Source organism: Natator depressus, chromosome 1 (assembly GCF_965152275.1).
Source record: "Natator depressus isolate rNatDep1 chromosome 1, rNatDep2.hap1, whole genome shotgun sequence".
Taxonomy (NCBI): Eukaryota; Metazoa; Chordata; order Testudines; family Cheloniidae; genus Natator; species Natator depressus.
In genome coordinates, this window is record NC_134234.1 from 223932395 (window position 1) to 223947515 (window position 15121).

The following is a 15121-nucleotide window of genomic DNA, read 5'->3' on the forward strand; positions in this document are numbered from 1 at the left end:
ACTCTCTTTCCTTTCAGCTACTGAAATAAGTGAAGCTTCTCCTGTAAAATATGACAGACGGGTATGCACATTAACATTCATAGCTAATGGAGAACATTATCGTATGCTAACATGATTAATCAGAATCTGCATATGTCATCTGGTGGGTTTGGGAACTGTATTTTTACCATTAGAGATTCACCTAAAATGAAGGCTGGTTTTGAAATTCAGACTAAAAATAGACCCAAACCACCAAGTTCAGTTCTGGATCTGAACTTCTCCATGTCCAGGATCTTAGGATCCACGGTTTTGTTCCAGACCGCAATAGAGTGAGGGGAAAGACATGATATTCTGTTCTGGATATTTAACTTCCACAGCGTTTGCGGTTGTTCAGATACATCAGTAAAGTTCAGGCTCATCTTATACACAGCCATTCATCAAGTAAAATTATATGTGACATTTGCTAAACTCAATGAGAAAATGAAATCCAGGTTTTGGGGTTTTTTGTTTTTAAGTAAGTTAACCCAGTGCGTTGCCATCAAAACATGCAAGTCATGTCCTGTCTATGCTTCCAAAGCTGATAAGAACTACATTAATTATTTGCAAAAAAAAATGTTGTTTGCAAGGGCTGCTCTCCACTGAAGATTTGCTCAGGCACAAAAACATTACTTGCTTCCTGCCACGTCCCACTTGGTAAGAGATGTGACTCCATTTCCTCCACCATGATGCAACAAATAGGCCCCTTACAGGCTCATAATGTGTCCAGATTATGTAAATCATAAGTCTCTGAGCAAGCCACACTATGCTTTTTTGCACATCACCAATGTGAGGTGGCCTTGTGCATTTTAGGGCCCTTTGAGTGTACCCAGATTGAATACCATTGGCAGACTAATCATTTTTAAAAAGCAAGATCAAGAGCACTCTGGGTTCCTGTCAGAACACACAGTATAGTCATGTTCACAACAGGCCACTAACCTGTTGAACAAAGTGTGTTTAATTGTCTAAGACCTGAATCCTCAAAGACTTAATAATGATAAAGAATAATAATACCTAGCTCTTATGTACAGCTTTTCATCTTTGGAGCTCAAAAGGTGGTCAGTATCATTATCCCCATTTTGCGGGATTCCTCAGTTTATGGGGAAACTAAGGCAGAGAGGGGAAAGTGTCTTGGCCAAGATCACCCAATAGGCTAGCGGTAGAACTTGTACGTGCTTAATTTTATTCATGTATGTAAAGAACAGGCGTAAGCTGAGGCCTAATTGTGCTTGACTGCTCTGATGATATTTAAGCTATATATTGGTTTTTGCATTTTTTCCATAGCATACAATTAATTTTACTTAAGAAAATTCATGGCATTTGTGTTTTTGTTTTTTGGAAATGTTGTTGTTAGAAAGATAAGATGCTGAGTATGAAATAATACCACTCTCTCACCACACAAGGGAGTTCTGAAGATATATTAATGTTTGTGAAGCACTCAGATATTATAAAGAGAACAAGAGTACTTGTTTCACCTTAGAGACTAACAAATTTATTTGAGTATAAGCTTTCATGGGCTACAGCCCACTTCATCGGATGCATAGAATGGAACATATAGTAAGAAGATTATATATATATATATATATATACACACACACACACACACACACACAAACATACAGAGAACATGAAAAGGTGGAAGTTGCCATACCAACTGTAAGAGGCTAATTAATTAAGATGAGCTATTATCAGCAGGAGGAAAAAAGACTTTTGTAGTGATGATCAAGATGGCCCATTGAGACAGTTGACAAGAAGGTGTGAGGATACTTAACATGGGGAAATGGAAGTGGGCTGTAGCCCACAAAAGCTTACGCTTAAATACATTTGTTAGTCTCTAAGGTGCCACAAGTACTCCTGTTCTTTTTGCGGGTACAGACTAACATGGCTGCTACTCTGAAACCTGTCAGATATTATAGCGATGAGTGCTATAGAAAAACCCCATGAGGGAATTAATAATTCTGTCTTCAGAGCAGGGTTTGAATAGCGTGCAGTAAATAAGGCCTAAGGCCACACACTGAACAGTGGGGAGAAAACAAAATATTGAATAGCTGATCATTCTGTGAGCACCGTCTAGCCCGTGCACTGAATGAGGCAGGCAGGTGACAGTTATTTTTTTAAAGTTTATGAAATTTTGGAAACAATTTATTGTAACATCACAAGAATCAGGAAGCTGAAAGCTGAGCAAGTGAGATGGAAGGGCTTTTTTAATCAGACTGTTGAGAAGTTTTTGGTTTTCTGTTTGCTTTTGTAAAAACCTATTTGCTTCCAAAGACTAACAGACATTTTGGAGAAAGGACATCCTTGTTAAAGACTCAGTAACTCACACCTTTCATTAGGTGGAAGAGCTGACCATACGCATGTTCTGAGACACACACAACTTCCCCATCCCAAGGTCTTGCATCAAAATCAGGGCAAGCCAGATTTGATATGACTGATGCTTTAAAGGCACAAAGCAAGCAGGGAAAAATCTTTGTTTAAATGTCTTGCACAAGGTCAAACAAGCCCTTGGCATAGCTGAAAATAGAACTCAAGTGTTCTGATGCTTTGCCCTGCGTTCTAATTACATTACAAGCTTTTCCAGTCTGCATTTGGCTCTCTAATATACCTGGCTATTATGTATGTATGAAATGTATCTGGCTCTAATGTATCTGGCTATTATGAAACAACTCACCTAATGAGTTATTTAGCAACTCAGTGTTAGTAAATGCAAAATAATGCACATAACCCTATGATCCCAACTACACATACAAAATAATGGGGTCTAAATTAGCAGTTACCACTCAAGGAAGAGATCTGGGAATCACTGAGCAGATGTTTTCAGAGAACTATCCACAATGTGCAGGGGCAGTCCAAAAAAAACCCCTTGTCAATGTTAGGAACTGTTTGGAAAGGGCTAGATAAGAAAATGCCATAATGCTACTTTATAAATCCATGGTATGCCCACACCTTGGATATTGCACGTAGTTCTGGTCACCCCATCTCCATAAAGAGATATTAGAATTGAAAAAAGACAGAATTGCAACAAAAATTATTAGGAATATGGAACAGCTTCCATAGGAGGAGAGATTAAAAAGACTGGGACTGTTCATCATAGAAAAGAGATGACAAAGGGGGGATATGATAGAGATCTATAAAATCATGAATGGTGTGGAGAAAGTGAATAAGAAAGTGTTTTTTACCCCTTTACATAACACAAGAACCAGGCGTCACCCACTGAAATTACAGTGCACTCCTTTATTAAGAATCACATCTGTCCTGAATTATTTTATTCTTATACATGGTTGATTCTTACAAGTGGAGTATTTTAGTTAGTATAGAAATGATTTCGTCCCAGTGGTTTCAATCACTATATGCAGTTGATTCTTATATCACTGATTCTTATAAATGGAGTGCACTTTAATAGGCTGTAGGTTTACAAACAAACATAAGGAAGTACTACTTCATACCACACACAGTCAACCTGAAGAACTCATTGCCAGAGGATGTTGTGAAGGCCAAAAGTATAAATGGGTTCAGAAAAGAATTAGCTAAATTCATCAAGGATAGGTTCATCAATGGCTATTAACCAAGCTTGTCAGAGACGCAGCCCCATGCTCTGTGTCCCTAAATCTTTGCTTGTCAGAAGCTAGGACTGGATGACAGGGGATAGACCATTCAATAAATTGCCCCATTCCCTTCATTCCCTTTGAAGGTCCTGACACCTGCCACTGTTGGAAGTCGGGATACTGGGCTAGATGGACCATTGGTCTGACCCAATATGTCCATTCTTTTGTTCTTAAATAAGCTCTCTAGTGAACACAGAGTGGCAGATAGTAAGAACCCAAGTTATTTTAACTAAGGTTGGCATAAACACCCTTTCAAACTCTCCACCCAAACAAACAAGCAAAAGTTTTTTTGATGTTATGCTCCTTAGTATTGTTCTGAGCTGAGTCTACCCACTTGGTCAAACCATGCCCAATGTCTGGTGACTCTTCCAACTCAAATAGTGAAGACATGAGGATATAGCAATATGCTTGTGTAGAGGACTCTAACATGCCTCTATTGAGTGCAGAGATTGATATGCACCCTATAAACACACAAACACAGAGCCAAATTTCAGCACTGGCTGTATCACTAGGTCCTTCATTCAGTGTATTGATATGGGTTCTATTTGTGGAATAAATTCCAGAGCCGTAGATCCATTGCTGAGTACAAAGCCTTACATCAAAAGGATCTGGATACTCTCTCATCAGTGCATGAGGACTTTGTGTACTTAACTCTTTTCATCATAATTGTATAAGTAGCCTATGTATCAAGGGAAAGCCAGACTCAGAAACTAAGAACATCACAACAATGGACAGAGCAGGTCCATTCTGTGCACTTAATGAGGCAAGGGTCCTGTGGAAAAAACAGTATGTGATCATGTAATTAAAGACATAATTAGGGCTACATTTTAGTCACGGATATTTTTAGTAGGGCTGTCAAGCGATTAAAAAAATTAATCATGATTAATAGTGCGATTAATCACTCTGTTAATAATAGAATACCATTTATTTAAATATGTTTGGATGCTTTCTATATTTTCAAATATAATGATTTTGATTACAACACAGAATACAAAGTGTAGAGTGCTTATTTATATTTATTTTTTATTACAGATATTTGCACTGTAGAAAACAAAAGAAATGGTATATTTCAATTCACCTAATACAAGTAGTGTAGTGCAATCTCTTTATCATGAAAGTTGAACTTCTGTACAAAAAATAACCGCATTCAAAAATAAAACAATGAAAAAACTTTAGAACCTATAAGTCCACTCAGTCCTACTTCAGCCAATCGCTCAGACAAACAAGTTTGGTTACAATTTGCAGGAGATAATGCTGCCCATGTCTTGCTTACAATGTCACCTGAAAGGGAGAACAGGCGTTCGCATTTACGTGCCAGATGCGCTAAAGATTCGTATGTCCCTTAATGCTTCAACCACCATTCCAGAATATATGCATCCATGCTGATGACGGGTTCTGCTCGATAATGATCCAAAGCAGAGTGGACCGACACATGTTTATTTTCATCATCTGAGTCAGTTGCCACCAGGAGAAAGTTGATTTTCTTTTTTGGTGGTTTGGGTTCTTTAGTTTCCGCATCGGAGTGTTGCTTTTTTAAGACATCTGAAAGAATGCTCCACACCTCGTCCCTCTCAGATTTTGGAAGGCACTTCAGATTCTTAAACCTTGGGTCGAGTGCTGTAGCTATCCTTCAAAAATCTCACATTGGGACCTTCTTTGCGTTTTGTCAAATCTGCTGTGAAAGTGTTCTTAAAACAAACATGTGCTGGGTCATCATCTGAGACTGCTATAACATGAAATATATGGCAGAATGCGGGTAAAACAGAGCAGGAGACAAGGAGTTCCGTCACAAATTTAATTAACGCATTTTTTTTTAATTGAGCATAATCAGCATGGAAGCATGTCCTCTGCAATCGTGGCCAAAGCATGAAGGGGCACATGAATGTTTAGCATATCTGCCACGTAAATACCTTGCAATGCCGGCTACAAAGGTGCCATGCGAAAGCCTGTTCTCACTTTCAGGTGATATTGTAAATAAAAAGCAGTCGGCAGTATTTCCCGTAAATGTAAACAAACTTCTTTGTCTTAGCGATTGGCTGAACAAGAAGTAGGACTAAGTGGACTTGTAGGCTCTGAAGTCTTATGTTGTTTTATTTTTGAGTGCAGTTATGTAATAAAAAAAAAATCTACATTTGTAAGTTACAGTTTCACGATAAAGAGACTGCACTACAGTACTTGTATGAGGTGGATTGAAAAATATTATTATTTTTCATTTTTACAGTGCAAATATTTGTAATAAAAAATAATATAAAGTGAGCACTGTACACTTTGTACTGTGTTGTAATAGAATTCAATATATTTGAAAATGTAGAAAAACATCCATAAATATTTAATAAATTTCAATTGGTATTCTATTGTTTAACAGTGCGATTAATCGCATTTAATTTTTTAAATCGCAGTTAATTTTTTTTGAGATAATCGCGTGAGTTAACTGCAATAAATTGACAGCCCTAATTTTCAGTAAAATTCATGGACAGGTCACAGGCAGTAAAAAAAAAAAAAAAAAAAAAAAATCACGGCCCATGACCAATCCATGACTTTTACTATATACCCCTGACTAAAACTTGGGAGGTGGAGCCTGAGGGAGGGCAGCCTGGGTGCTGGGGGGAGGGGGCGAGCAGCAGCATGCGGCCCAGGATTTCCGCTGGTGCAGGGGTTGAAGGAGGGGTTGGTGGGGCCGGCAGGCTTCCTATCTGGTTCCGCGCCTCCCTCCCCAACAGCAGCAGAGTTTGGGTGTGGGAGGGGGCAGGGGCCCAGGACGGTGGGCTCTGGGTCATGCTTACCTGGGGGCTCCCTGGAAGCGGCGACATCCCCCTCACTCAGCTGCTAGGCGGAGGCATGGCCACCTCTGCCTGCAGGCACCGCCCCTGCAGCTCCCAATTGGCTGCAGTTCCTGGCCAATGGGAGCTGCGAAGCCAGCGCTCTGGGCGGAGGCAGCGCGCAGAGCTGCCTGGCCATGCCTCCGCCTAGCAGCTGAGCGAGGGGGATGTCGCTGCTTCTGGGGAACCCCCCAGGTAAGCGCTGCCCAGGACCCGCCTCATCCCGTCCTGGGCCCCAACCTCCTGCTCCCTCCCAACCTCTGCTGCTTCTAGGGGGAGGGGCGCAGTGGCCCGAGACTGCCCCAGCAGCAGCCAGTGCGACTGGTGCAGAGGCTGCCTGAGCTGCGCCAAGCCAAGCGCGTCAGCCCTGCAGAAGTCATGGAGGTCACAGAATCCGTGACTTCCATGACAAACCTGCAGCCTTACTCATAATGCCTATGCAACTTTCTTTCTGGCATTTCCTGATTTTTGGAATGCTTGACTTTGCAACCTTAATAATGGTCTTTTAATGAGGTTTTTTGTGGCAATTTCCTAGGTTTTTAGAAAAGCAAATTGAAAAAATAAATTCCATCGTGTGGTATCATACTGACACCCGCATGGTTCATCTGCAAGTTGGGACCCTTTATATCCACCCCACAGACCTCTGTCACTTCAGCTTATAGAGTAACTGATGGCAGTAATACATTGTCATACTCTCTGGGGCCCAGCACTAGAGGGGGACAACACACAGACACTGGGTTTCACATACATTTGCTGACAGCAGGGGAATAAGACAAGACTCAGGGAACTTGGGTTCCATGCCAGACTTTGTAAAGGGGTTTGCTTTAGCGGGCTCAGATTCTTCTGCCTGTTTCCCACAAGTGTGACCCCCCTCTGCCCTGTCCTTTCCAGCCTGTCCCAGCCCTGTCTATTCTCCACCCCCAGCTCTTTGCTCCAGTTCCATTCTTCTTTCCTGCCCAGTCTCAGTCTCCAGTCTTGAAGGCTTCTCATCTCAGTCCCAATCTCCTCAGTACTGGTGTTCCCTCTCTGGGCTTTTTGTCTGAATTTCACTCTCCCCCTCTGCATACCTAGTCCCAGTCTCATTGTTCAGCCAGCCCCATTCCCCCCCACCCAGTGGCTCGCAGTCCTAGTCTCTCTCCCTGGGTTCCTCATCCAACCGTAGTCTGTTAGTCCTAGTTCTTTCCCAGTGATACTGGTTGCTCAATCCTGTAAACTCCTCATCTGATCCCAGGGCACCCCTGCCCACAGCCAACTGGATCCCAGTCCCACTCCTCCTCTACCCCTCTATTTCCCTCACCAGCTTCCACTCCCAGTCTACACTCCACCTCCCTCACAGTTTTCTTGCCTAACCAGTTCCAATCTCTTCCCCTCAGCTCCCAATCCCAGCCTCCCCTACTCTGCTCCCAGTCCGGTACAGTTTCTCTCCCTACACCTCTCCAGACTCCTTGTCCCAATCTGCTCTTTTGCCACCCCCCTCGATGAAGTTCCCCCCCCCCCCGCATTAGAATCAGATAGCTTCCTTCTCCGTGCCACCTTGGCATGAATGTGTGTGCAGGGGGTGTGTGTGCAAGGGGTCATTGAGAGCACAGCAGATACAAGCTCCTTGCTCTCAGTTCAAGTCCCACCTCACCCCAGAGCAGTTGGGAACAGCCATTACAGGGTAAGACCTTCTGAGCCTCCAGCTGTAGCCCTGGGCTGGAGCATGCTCAGCCATCTGTAGGGATAGCGCAAGCAGAGTCTGGTCAGCACTAACTGCTCAGAGGGGATGGAGCATGCTCAGTGAGGATGGAATCTTCAGAGATTTTAGCTGCTAAAAATCAAAGACAACACTACTGAGCACATGTGAACTGCAAATTTTCAAAGGCTTATAACTTGGCCAAATTCGGGTGGATTCTCATGGGGATAGTAAAAGGCACATCCCTGACACATTTCAAGTCCCTGCTCCAAAGCATGGCAGTGCTAGAGCTGTTCAAAGAAAAGGTTGGACTTTTTTTTTTTTTAAACGCAGTCAAACAATGATTTCTCCCCCTCTCCTTATACATGGAAACAGCTGAACCATTTTGACTAAAATTGCCTCACACTGAAGGTTTTGGAAAGATGCCTGGCATGGAAAATTTTAGCCCAAAGAGTTAAAGTGTGACAAAGTTATAAGCAACTGAAAAAAAGTTCTGAATAATGGGAAATGATGGTTAATAATTAATAAATATATAATATATATATAGTCCTAGCTTGATTTAGCATAAACGTCTGGTAAACAGCCATAACCATTTCTTTCCCTTAGCTTTGCGATTACCAATGTTTGAATTAATTGTCACACAGAGACCCTAACTGTTATGCAATTCAGAAACAAAAAGTTTGTTAAGGGAGGTTCAGTAAGTTCACTCTCAGTATGAAGTACCCAAGCAAAAGCAATATCAAGATCATGGGCTGTTCAGAAAGAGGAGTCAGTAAGAGTGAAATGTGGGCTGGAGTGAGAACACGTTCACATGTTTCTCACAATTGACAGCCCATAAATGGGTGTGCCAGGAAGTGTGCAAGGAACATCTCTTTCCTTGTACAACCCATTCAAGGGTCTGTTACATTTGCAGACCCCAAAGCATCACTCCAAATGGGATTTAGAGATTTCAAATAAACTTCTTGCCATTATACCCTACGTGCTGTTCTGTGGTATCTTGTGTTTCTCTTGGTAGTAAGATATAAACACCTTAGGACAGGAAACAGGTCTTAATCTGTGCTTGTGAAGCACTGAATAATTTTATGGAATTACATAACTTAGGTTTATTAACAAACAACAATGAGCACTACCACCATTACATAGCCCCGTTCCATAACCCAGGCCTGAAAGCTATTAGCTAGGGAAGTTTTTGGACCACTAACTCTTTATGCTGGTTTCTGGCTAACTGATCTAGCTGGTTTCTGGCCATGTCAGGATACACTGGAATCTCTCTCCATGAGTCCATTTGAGGTGGGCAAAACAACAGACTCGCTGCCTCCAAAAGGGATCAGCCATAGAGAGGCTATTCTGACCTACTACTGCCACTGAAAAAAGGGTGTGTTTTTTCCTATAGCTTAGATACTAAGAGGTTTGCTGGTTGCCACAGGTGAGCAGACACAGAGACTATTTAACAGGGACTCATTCTTTAAGTCACAAATTGTTGTGTGCTTTATTGCAAGCATAGGCAAAAAGAGAGAAGAAAGCAAGTGAGTTAGCCAAAAGTCAACAAACTAATAAGAGTATTTTTTGGAAGGGAAAGACAAATGGAGAAAGACTAAAAGAAGAATGCAATGTGCGTTTGTGTGTCATGTTTATTTTTAAATTAATCTTGACACCTCAAGAATTTTCATAACCATAGAACTTTGCTAAATCACTTTAGTAACCTATTACAAATGAGTGAATTTTACAAATTAGGATGTAATTAAACAAAAAAAGAAATAAGGAATCTGTATCACAAAGCATTCTTTCTTCATTTATTTAGCAAGTGTTGCTTACTGATATTTGTTTATTGTTGTTAAGTGTTGTTTATTGACATAAATGTAATTATTGACATTTCACAAAACACTAGTAAACTTTCTGTTGTGTATATTTTATAAATAAAGGTCTTAATATGAAACTCCCTCAACAGCATCCTGGTCATGATAAAATTAATACCCACCATGTCACTTATATAGCGCTTTGCATCTTTAGACTTTGATGCAAACACTAACAAACTAATCCTCACAACACTCCTGTGAGGTAGATAAGTGTTAGCCTCATTCCACAGATGGGACATAGAATATTAAATCTTAGCTGAGACATGGTATGTGATGGAATCATGTCTTCTCATTGATTGGGAAGGCAATAACAGATTTATGACCACTGTGGCATGTCAGCCTCTCTCTCTAGCTGATAGAATAGAAACTTACCTGGGCAAATGCACTTGGGAAGGTTATGGAACAACCACATGGCCTTCAGAAGGAACCTCTTGATTGTTGAGCTGCCATAAAGCAGATGGGAAGGAGGAGGAGGAAGCCAGAATGAGTCCGGCCCTGGAGCAGCCATAAGCTTTGTCTACACTAGAGAAATTTTGCAAAGACTTCTTCTTATCATTAGCACCATTACAGCTAGTGTCGATGGGTTGCCAGCTGCCTGTGGCATTTTATACACCATGCTGATCAGACCTTTTCTGAGCAACACGAACTGAAACAAATACTGGTAGCAGCCAACCGGTCTTCTATACCTGGGCTCCCAATCTTGCTAACAGTGGTGGAGATGAAAGGGTGTTAGCAGGGAGGGAAATTTTTGCAAAATGTCCGTACTATAGACAAGGCTTTAGAGGGGGAGCTGCAAGGAAAATGAACCTTTCACTGAAATATAAAAGCAGGTAAAAGGTTTGACTTAGCCAATCTGAGGGAAGAAAGGAGCTCCCGAGTCCAGTTGTGGGAGTGTTGGAATCTTGAGGCTAAACGTGACCTCCACCACCAGGCTGTCCATCAGAAGCCTACGCTGATAACATCACCTTGTGCATCCAACTTGGTGTCAATGAGTATGTTTCTCTCTCTCCATTTGGTGTTATTTGTGACTTAAAGACTTTTAATCCAAGAACCATAAGCCTGTCTCACATGTGGGAGAAAGACCATAATTTTTTGTGTGCCACTCATGGGGTTGGCAGATTGGAGAATTACAAATTTGGGAGGATCCACAATATGCTTAATTGATGGTGGCGTTAGGCCTGGGGAGATGCCCATCAAGCCAGCCTACTAGAAAATGGAATGTACTTACGTATCTCCCGATTTGCGATAATTTTCCGGGCATTCCAGAGAGAGACAGCGAAAACTGCCTTGGATGTTAAAGCAGGTCTCATTGAATAAACAGTTATGTGTTTCTGCAACACACTCATTGATATCTGTCAAGTGGAAAAGATAAAGGGGATAAAAACACAAGCCCTTCCTCTGCTTGTAGGCCCCAGATGAAGAAGCTCACATGTTAGCTACTATGCAATACAGGGGAGCAACATGATTTTACTACTGGCTAGAAAAAAAAAACTCCACAAGCGGGTATTCCTCAGGGGTGGTGGATAAATGATGGGTGGATTTATTGAAGGGATGTTGGAACATGTGGTTTTCAGATTGTAAAACATGGCAGGACTGTTGGGTTTTTTGTATTTTCTATAAGCAAATGGCAGGGTTAATAAATGACAAATTCTGGTCAACAACCAAAATGTAAGGTATTTGGAGCCCCAATGGCCCCTCCCACAGTCTTCTACTGAGTGCAAGAGTTGTGTCATCAATGGCAGGGATAGGAACAATAGCACTGGGGCTAGCAACTGCTGCTGGAGGCGGATGCTGGCCTCAGAGGCCAGATAAGAGAGGCTGACGAAAACTCTTGCTCCCCAAAATAAAAACCGCTAGGCAATCAGGGGGCAATAGAGAGGCTGCAGGCCTGCAAAGAGATATTCAGCAGCCTTTGAGGGAGGGAAGTGGGTTGGCAGGCCTGTTGCCATGCAGAGGTAACAGGCGGTGCTCGGACACTATGATGATGGAAGCTACAAACATCTGGATAGGTAGAAAAGCTGCTTTGCTTTTTTAGATTAAAAGTTGAAACAAAATTGTCTGACATTTACCCTTCCTTTGACTCCAGCCCTATGTGTGTGTGTGCTGTAAGTGTCCTGATCCATGCATTTATCTCCGATTATCATTACTACTTAATATTGGTTCATCAGAGCATCTGTAACATGCCAAATTTTTTATACAAGGAAGGTAAGTCCCTTCCCCAAAGGGCTCATGGTTAAAGGCCAGACAGACAAGTAGATGTCAGAGGAAAGGGAAGAACAAATATACAAGTCAGCTTGATCCACTGTAGGCAGCATGGCAAAAGTTGGTCTTTTAATTTAGAGGAATTTAAATATGGACAGGGTGAGGCCTTGCAGATGAACGCACTACACTGCAGCAGGAAGAGGGGAGTATGTCAAGTGAACTAAATGCTTTGTTTTGTGCGTGGGGACAGTATGGCAGCCAAATGTATTAGTCCTTGGGACTAAGTGCAAGCACCACTCTCTGAAGAATCCATGCACTCTTCTCGCTGGCTAGAAGGAACAGATAAGGGGAAACAGGCGAAAGGTCTGGGTTTATCAACATGAAAAGCTGTGCTTACCTTCGCTCTGGTGCCTACCCATAAAACTGAATAATATTTTGTTGTAAAGATTTAGCTATTTCTCCCACATAGTCCCTAAATGGAAAAAACCCTGTACATTTTACAGAGCGTGATTATATTTTTATTAAATACTTAAACCAACCCATTTCATTCTGTAGCATTAGCTGGGATGTAGTTCTCTACTGAGTTTGATGGACTGGTTTAAAAATTCTGTAGAAAGAGTATTCTGTTACATTCTTTGGGGTCTTAGAGTAATTTCTATAGGATCCAATTTAATTATTATAGAACTATTAGTTTTGCCCCTACTGAATTCTAGTAGACATAGGATATCTACTAAATTGCCTGTAAGGCTATATGACAGACACATTTATGTTTCCCACCGATTAAAAAAGTAATTAGATTTTTCCACAAGCTAACAATCTGGTTAGATATTCCTGCACAGTTACTGAACATACCTTGGCAGTTCCGTGCATTGGGTGCCAATCTGTAACCAGGAGAGGGACAGGTGCACTGAAAGCTTCCAGGAACATTACTACATCGATAAGAACAGATGTGTCCTCCAGTAGGTAAAGCACATTCATCAATGTCTGAAAAAGAAATCCCCACCAATTTTTTTAAACTCCTGTGAAGCTTGACCTAGTTTGCAGCAGCTGTACTGCTTCATGATAGTGTTGGGTTCAACAAGCCACTAGCTTGTGACTCAGATTAGCGGGCTGGGACAAAAACCACTGCATAAAGGTAACAAGGGAAGTCTGGGGAAAATCAAAGGCAATATAGAGAACAAGAAGCCAAAAACATTGTATTATCTATTTTTTTACAAAGAAAAAAACTTAGTGCTTTTCATCCACAAATCTCAAAGCACTTTTCAAGGGAGGTAAATAGAATTACCCCCCAATTTACAGATGGGCAATTGAGGCACAGGGACCTGAAGTGATTTGCCTGAGGTCACCCAGCAAGCCAGCAGCAGAACTGGGAACAGAACCCAGTGAAGAGAGTCCCCGTCCAGTGCTCTATCCACTAGGCAACACTTCCTCCCTATGATAAATATTTGGGCAAGACTTATTTACGTGTGTTTAACTTGTCAGAAAAAGGGTTATGAATAAAATACTAAACTAGAATTTTTAGACATTTATTAAATGTTCTCCAGGATTCTCCAATGATGAAAATGTGCAAACAACTTAGTTCCACAGCTGAAACCACTTCAATGTGTACAAAAAGCCTCAAACTAAATTTCAGCAAAAAAACAAAAAAAAACTCTCTCTGGCCTTCACATCATGAAAGCCAAGATATCTCCAGAGGCTGGGTGGGCTTATATGAGAACTCAGGTAGCGTTTAATTGCCTATGAAGAGCTACGAGAACCAAATGTTGAAATATTATTTTGTAGTGGCATAAACTTAAGATACGTGGAGTTGTTTCTTTTTGTTATAACGTCTCTGTTGTCATGGCAAGAATAAGAAAGGAATGCTCTTCTCCCATCTTAGGAGATGCCTTTTTTGCATCCTTTGATTAAGTATTTCTTACCTTCACACGTGATTCCATCTATATCACTAAGTTGATAGCCCCGACGACAATAACATTGATAGGAACCATACACATTGGCACATTCTTGGCTACACGGGTTGTTCTCACATTCATTTAAGTCTGAAAGACATAAAATTATCTATATTTACCACTGTAGGTGTCTGCCTTTGTGGCTCCTAGTCCTGCAGGATTGGGGCCTAAATTTCAAAAAACCTTCATACTGGACTAATCAAATGTCTTTATTAAATAAGACTCACAAAAATATGTATTAGTATTTGTGTCACTGAGCAAGCTGGCAATAAGGGGTAGGACGAAGCGATAGCCCCCAATCCTCTCTGTACTGCCTGTGGTGTGGCAGTGACATGGGAGGCAACCTGCAATGTACTACTACCTCCTAGAAAGTTGCTGCCCATCATCACGTAATGTGCCAACACTGGGTGCATGATCAGCAGCGAGAATCAAACCTACAGCTTGTGGATCTAAAAGCATGAGCCTCTTCTGCCTGAGCTAAAAAGCCCAGGCCTATTAGTTGAAAGGCGGTAGTAGGCTCAAGCCTCTATGTGATCCAGTCACTAGAGGAGAGAGCGCCACACAGTGGAAGTGTGAGTTACAATGGTATTGTTTAATCACAACACTTGTATTCCACCTTGAAAATGACTACAGTGGACCCATTTCTTATGCCAGTTTAATTTAGTCTATGACAAAACAAAGGAATCAGCCAAACAAGAATAGTAAACAAACTGAATATCTTTCTTCATCATTTTCTGCTTCTCTCTCTCTCTCTCTGTCTACTCAGCCTACATAAATTGCATCCTTACCGTCGCATAACCTGCCATCAGTGGAAAGTTTGAAGCCCATAGTACAGCTGCAGTAGTAGGATCCAGGAGTATTCTCACATTTGTGAGCACAGAGACGACCTGGGTAGCGTCTACATTCATTAATATCTACAATGATAAATATGCATAAAAACCAATGTATAGACTAGCTTTAGAGCAGCAGCCTAACAAATCACCATTTGATCATTGGAGTT

General features: G+C 41.5%; 1 protein-coding gene across 2 annotated transcripts in view; it reads right to left on the minus strand.

The window, feature by feature from the left end:
• FBLN1 (fibulin 1) overlaps positions 1 to 15121 on the minus strand; it is a 102763-nt gene that overhangs the window by 39355 nt on the left and 48287 nt on the right. For both annotated transcript variants that reach the window (XM_074936434.1, XM_074936443.1), the window contains exons 11-14: positions 14910 to 15035; positions 14092 to 14211; positions 13025 to 13156; positions 11199 to 11322 (exon numbers count right to left, since the gene is read on the minus strand). In XM_074936434.1, coding sequence (XP_074792535.1) covers positions 11199 to 11322; positions 13025 to 13156; positions 14092 to 14211; positions 14910 to 15035 — 502 coding nt within the window. The remainder of the gene's footprint in view (positions 1 to 11198; positions 11323 to 13024; positions 13157 to 14091; positions 14212 to 14909; positions 15036 to 15121) is intronic.